Raw genomic sequence first — 5968 nt, 5'->3', positions numbered from 1 at the left:
CCCAGCCCGGGGCCGGGGCCGCTGCCGTCTCCATGGCGACGGCCCTCAGCGCCGCATCCGGAGGCGGCGGGGCCGGGAGCGGCCTGTCCGCAGGCCTGGGGTCGCAGGCGCGGCGCTGCCGACCGCACAGAGACGGGAAGGCCACGGCTTCCCCTTTAGAGCAAGATCCGCTGGCCCTGAGCTTGCCCCAAGGCCAAGGCCTGGAGAGCCGGCGCCGCCCCCGGGGCGACAAGCCCGAGGGCCCCCCCCTGTGGGGCCGGCGGGGCCGCGACGGCGAAAACGGGGCGGCCGTCCCTTTAAGATGAGGCCTCAAGTTGTCCAGCCCCCGGCCCCTTTAAGGCGACCCGAATGTGTCCGGTCGGCCTAGTGCGGTAGCCGCCCCCTGCCAGGGGTCGAGGCAAGTCTCCCCGAGGAAGAGGAAGGGCCACCCCTTTAAAAGGGGCCGAAAGCTCGACCTGAAACGCAAACCTCCCCTTTAAAGTGTCTCAAGTCCTCCGGTTAAAAGAGGCCGCCCCTTTAAGGAGCCCAGAAGCCTTCAAACAGCAAGCCGTCCCTTTAAGGACTCTCGAGTTAAGTTTCTAGTCCTCCACAAGCAGCCACTTCCCCTTTAAGCCGAATTTAAAGGACTTGTAGCGTGGGCGGGGAAAAGAGGTGGGAAATCCCACTCGCTCCAACTCTCCCAACAGTCCAGTTTTCAATTTGTCAGCTTCTGTTCGACGGCTTCCCCTTTAAGGCAGGCGTCAGAATCGGCCGAGTGCGACGACCACCCCTTTAAGAAGATTTAAAGGGGCTTCCTCCAAGCCTAGCTACACCAGCCTCCGCCTCCGGTCGCCATGAAAGGCACGAAGGGGGGCGGGGCTGCGGGGGCCGGCCCTCCAAAGCCCCGGATGTGAGGCAACGGTGACGGGTAAAGCTTCTCTGTCCGCCGACATAAAAGTCTCTTCCTGCTTTTCCCTTGACTTGTGCCTTAAGGGATCCGGAACAGCCGTTGGGTACCGAAAGAACTCCAGCACAACCGCCCGTCGTCTCCTTTGGAGTCTTGGGCCTCTTCTCCGCCTGGACTCTCCTACCCCTCCTCCCTCTTCCTCCTCGGCCTACGCCTCCTTCCTCTCGCTGCCTCCTCCCACTCTCCGCCCCCTTCCTCCGGGCCGCTGCAGGCTCAGTCGTTGATAGGGCAGGAAGTGCTATACGTCAAAGTGAAGGGCGGAGTCAAACTTTGGGGAGGGGAGAAATAGGTAACCGCCCCCAAATCTTTGATTGGGTTACGTCATTACTCCCGCCCTTTCTCAAGTCTTGTGACTCGACTGATTAGAAGTAGGTGTTTGCAGTCCTGTCCCACGTGACCTCGCCTCTTCCTGCTCTTCGTTAATTGGCCCGCTTCTGATGGCGTCGACTGGAGCTGACTAGGGGTTTGGATGTGATGCCGGTTTTAGAGGACAGTTGACCACTAGGTGGCGCGCGGCTGCGAAAAGTCCTGTGGCACCACGTCTCCTTTCCGCTGCTCGGCGGCGTTTCGCGCACGCGCATGACGATCCCCCCAGTCCCCTCCGCCGTACGGTGCCCGCTCCCTAACCGGGCGCAGCGGCGTCCGTTACCTGTTACTTTCCCAGCGCCGGCCTCCGCGCTCGGAGCGGTACCACGTACAAAAACACCTTGCACTTGTTCGCCATGCACGCGCTCACACATTCATTTGGAAACAATTCCCGTTCACTCCCCTTAGAGTCTGCTCTGGTCACCACCAGATCTGCTTTCCTTGCCTGCCTTGCTGTTTTATTGTGGGCACCGCATGGCGCGCTCACAGGCAACGGCTCTCCCAAGTGCATCCGTCGTCCTAGGTGAGGAATTACGGCGGCTTGCGTTTAGCTCTTGAATCCAGCAGGTCTTCACCAAGGCCATGGTGTACTTTGAGCCTTTCCGTCTTTATTTATTTTTCTTTCTGTGATACAGGGCACTGAATTCAGGGGCTACTGAGCTACGCACATCCCCAGACTTTCTTATTTTATGACAGGGTCTTGTTAAACCACTCACTCTGGGCTCACACTTGTGATCCGCTTGCCTAAGCCTCCCCAAGTAGCTGGGATTACAGGCACCGTGACACCATGCCAGCCTGTGCCCTTTTCAGGAGGACCCTCACCGGGAGCTTTTCATAAATATCCTTCCGCAAAGGAGAATTCTCAAATTGAGAATTTCCAATAACCATTTTCTTCCCCATCCCCAATACCCTTCTTTCATGTTCCCTGGCACCCGTCCTTTTCCCAGACCTGTGCGGCAGATGAACATCAGGCAGTACGGCCAGTCTCACATTGAGTTAGAGACAAACAAATCAGAAACATTGAAAATTTTACTAGAAATATAAAGAAAAAAATATAACTGCCTCAGAGGTTTCAGCTGCCTCTAGGAGGTGGACGGAAAAACGGCCGGAGTTCTTAGGACTGATGGAGCAGCTCCCCATCCCCTTTTTCCTCCTCCAGGAGCAAGGCATCTAGTTCCTCCAGCCGCTTCTGCAGCAGAGGGCCCACATCTGGGCTGGGTGCCAGGTTGGGAGTAACAGTCCTGCCAGTGGTAGCCCTGACTCCACGGGATGGCCGACGGGATCGAGGAAGGCTGCTGTCTCGAAATTCTACAGCCCGACGGAGCTTCCTGGAGCTGGTGAAAATCAGAGTCCCATTGCGCTCCCGTGGTTCCTCAAAGATGGTCTCAAAGGTCCTGGGCCAGGCAGGAAGAGGCACTGTTACCCAACATGTTCCCTGGTTGTAGCCTTCCTCTACCACCCTTGAGCTTCAAACTTTCTCACCTCCTGGTTGTGGGTGACTGATAATTCTTGTTGGTATAAATTTCTTCCAAGCTGAACTCCTTCTTGTTCAATCTGGAAGCAAAGAACAGATGCCACTGAGAAACCTCAGGGTAGCGGAGCTTGAAGGGATAGACAGGGAAAGCCCAGGCTATATCTTAGTTTCTGGGGCATGCCAGGAGATGCCAGGTGTGCTGTTGGAGGCAGATGGGGAGTTCGAAACACAAGCCACATCAGATTAAATCTCCTGGCTAGACTGAGAGGAGATAAAGCCCCACTTGGGAGATACGAGCCCCACCTGTCTGGTCAAGGCAGCACCCTACCTAGTGAGCTCCTCACCTGATTGGTCGGGGCAGCCCCATTGGCGTAAGATTTAGTTGAGAACGGTTGGGTGTTCTGCGTATCCTGAATCGGGAAACTTTTCCTATAGTCTGCAAAAAAATGGCAAAATGGAAGAATGTCATTGGCTCAGGGTCCGGGTCTCCTCCCCTTCACCTGTGCTCCTACCTTGGTCTCAGGGTCTGAAAGCACCTGGTCTTCTGAGGCCCTGGTCTCCTTCCCCTTGGTTGAGCCCAACCTGCAGAAAAGGATGCTGGGTGGCAAACAGGATTGACAGCAGTATCTCCATCTCCTGCCCACTGCATACTGAGGGACGGAAGCCAGGCTCTGCTGGGACCAGGGCTTCAAGGAGGGTTCATTCTGACCTCTACCTGGGTTCTGCTGGTTCAGAGAAGGAGGAAGTAGATGCAGTGGACGCGCAAGATGTGGCTCGAGAAGCGGAGGCTCCTACTCCCCCAAGAGGGAAGACCTCTTTCCGGAGACAGGGCAGAGGAGGTGGTGGGGCACGGGCCATCTCCCCACCGCCCACAGTGTGCCGTCGTGGGCGTGGCCGGCTTGGCTGGGGTGGAGAAGGGGGCCAGGTGCAGGTGCCTGGCCCAGGGGGCCCCAGATCAGGGCAGGAGTGACTTCGGCCCAGAGAGAGTTTAGAGAGAGGGGTAGGGATACTGTGCTGCTGAGCCCGCCATTGGCGGATAGGGGGCCGGGGGCTGATGGATGTTGTTGCTTCGGCAGCCCTGCACTGCTCAGCCTCTGAGATGGCAATCTTTAACTCCAGCTTCATGGGGGATGACGGAGGTGGAGGCTCTGGAGTTTTGTTGGGTGTGAGGAAGATGTCAGCGAAACTCTCCAGCTTGGAGCGCACAGAACGGAAGAGGGGAGCCAAGCCCCAGGGACTGAGGCGGGGGCGTAGAAGGCTGGATGGTGGTGGGGTTGATGGGGGCTCCAGAACGGGATCTGGGGCTGAGGAAAGGAGAGTGTCACAGCTGGGTTTTCCTCAAGTGCAGGCATCTAAGTCCCTCCCCTGAACACTAAACTTTGTCCACATAAGAATAAGCCTAAAAAAAAATAAAAAATAAAAAAATAAAAAATAAAAAATAAAAAAAAAGAATAAGCCTACTCTTGGGGCTGGGGAGATGGCTCAGTAAGATAAGCGCTTGACTGGCAAACGCAAGGATCTGAGTTCAATCCCCAGTTCCACCAAAAAAAAAAGAATAAGCCTACTCCTAAAACATAAATCCTAGTTAGGAGTTGAACCTCTGGCCTTGACAGTCTTAAATTCCAATTTCTGCATCTGACACAATTTCTTTCTTTTTTTTGGTGGATCAAGGTATTGAACTCAGGCCCCTATGCTTGCCAGGGAAGCGCTTATTGCACTGAGCCATCTCCCTGGCCCTGACACAATTTCAACTAGGAGCTTTATGCTGGTGCATGCCTGTGAACCAGCACTTGGGAGGCAGAGGCAGGACAACCTCTGTCAGTTAAAGGCCGGTGTGGGCTACGTAGCTGGACTCTAGCAAACAAAACAAAACAAAAACCTCAACCAGGGCTTTCTAGACGCCAAGTCTCACCCTTTTGAGTTTTACCTGGGGTTGGGCTGTCCAGATGGTCTGCAGGCAGGGTGCGTGGCTGGAATGGGGGATCAGGTCCTGACTGGTGAATCATCGTCACAAGCTCAGCTCTGGGATGGAGGAACAAGGTAAAGGCTGGAGGGGCCTCCAGGGTCAGATCCCCGAGGCCGACACCTCCCCTATCCCTAAGTCCTCTGAAGGAGCTACGAGGAAGACATGGTGAGGACATCCTGAGGCCCTTAGCTCTAGCTACCTGGGTGATGGCTGTGGCAAAAACACTGTGATAACCCCTCCCCATCTCTCACCTCTGTGCTGGGATGATGCAGTTGGGGCTCTCATCGACGAAGCCCTGGATGTAAACATGGGATATTTGTGGAGAGGCAAGGAAGCCCTCTTTGGCCTTCCTAGCTCGCCATGTTCTGATTCTTTCAGGCCCCAGACAACCCCCTTGGGTTCACACCAAAGACTTTTTTATATAGTCTTTGCTCGGGCAGTGTCTGCCACCTACAGTGCTGTCGTCCTGTCCTGAGAGAAATCTACCCAGTTCAGGCTTCCTACTGTGTCTTCTACCTCACTGGTGTACTTGTTCTAGTTGGACCACTGACAGCCTCGACTCTGTTTTTATACCTCTGCTGGGGGCCTGGGAGCACCAATATCTTCCAGCAACACCACCAGGGTGGGTTGCGGGGTCCGGTCCACCTTTGGTGAAGGACTGCTTTCCTGGCCAGGGCTTATCCTTGATCGCCGCCTCAGGGTAGAAGATCGGTGGGTTCGGCTTAAGGGGTCTCTGCATAAATGCAGTGAGTCAGGAGGCCTGTGAGAGAACAGGGAGCTCAGTGTGCTCAGCACCAACATCCCGGCCTACTGCCCGCCCCTCAGTGCTCAGCTGGCCTGAGAAGACCACTTGACCTGCCTGGGTGCTGAGGAGGGTGACTGGTGACAGACAGCATCTTGGTGGTTGCTGTGGTCCCATGGGATGGAGATCTCCTTTTGTCGGGTTAGGGAGACCTAGGAGAGGAAGAAACATCCAGAGCAGGCATGAGGTTGGACTGAACAGGACTCCTTGGTGCCTAATAATGCCCTTAGCCACAAAAGTGACCGAGATCATGGCTAGAATCTGCTCAGATCACCCAAGAGGTAAGTTGGGCTGAAGTGGAGGCTGGTGGGGCTGGAGAGATGGCTCAGTGGTCTAAAGCACCTACTTGGAACTAGCTTGGCAAAGCATCAGGGACTGCGGTTCAATCCCCCAGCACCACATGCCAGCCAGCCC

At 55.6% G+C, this 5968-nt stretch overlaps 2 protein-coding genes across 4 annotated transcripts in view; both read right to left on the bottom strand.

The window, feature by feature from the left end:
• Positions 1-5968, bottom strand: part of Fbrs (fibrosin) — a 20804-nt gene that overhangs the window by 11726 nt on the left and 3110 nt on the right. Inside the window, exon 3 of the mRNA XM_004622972.3 lies at positions 1498-1505. Within this exon, the coding sequence (XP_004623029.3) occupies positions 1498-1505 (8 nt within the window). The remainder of the gene's footprint in view (positions 1-1497; positions 1506-5968) is intronic.
• Positions 2324-5968, bottom strand: part of Prr14 (proline rich 14) — a 6451-nt gene continuing 2806 nt past the window's right edge. For 2 of the 3 annotated variants that reach the window (XM_023723056.1, XM_023722983.1), the window contains exons 3-11: positions 5588-5706; positions 5326-5515; positions 5004-5047; positions 4714-4808; positions 3502-4090; positions 3299-3368; positions 3131-3222; positions 2795-2866; positions 2324-2706 (exon numbers count right to left, since the gene is read on the bottom strand). In XM_023723056.1, the coding sequence (XP_023578824.1) occupies positions 2427-2706; positions 2795-2866; positions 3131-3222; positions 3299-3368; positions 3502-4090; positions 4714-4808; positions 5004-5047; positions 5326-5515; positions 5588-5706 (1551 nt within the window). In that variant the 3' untranslated portion in view covers positions 2324-2426. Of the gene's footprint in view, positions 2707-2794; positions 2867-3130; positions 3223-3298; positions 3369-3501; positions 4091-4713; positions 4809-5003; positions 5048-5325; positions 5516-5584; positions 5707-5968 lie in introns of all 3 variants that reach the window. The other variant, XM_023723003.1, reaches the window with a different exon arrangement.

The sequence above is a fragment of the Octodon degus genome, unplaced genomic scaffold (genome assembly GCF_000260255.1).
Source record: "Octodon degus isolate 3935 unplaced genomic scaffold, OctDeg1.0 scaffold00001, whole genome shotgun sequence".
Lineage (NCBI taxonomy): Eukaryota > Metazoa > Chordata > Mammalia > Rodentia > Octodontidae > Octodon > Octodon degus.
The sequence above is the reverse complement of the archived record's forward strand: the minus strand, read 5'-3'. Positions and strand labels throughout refer to the sequence as shown.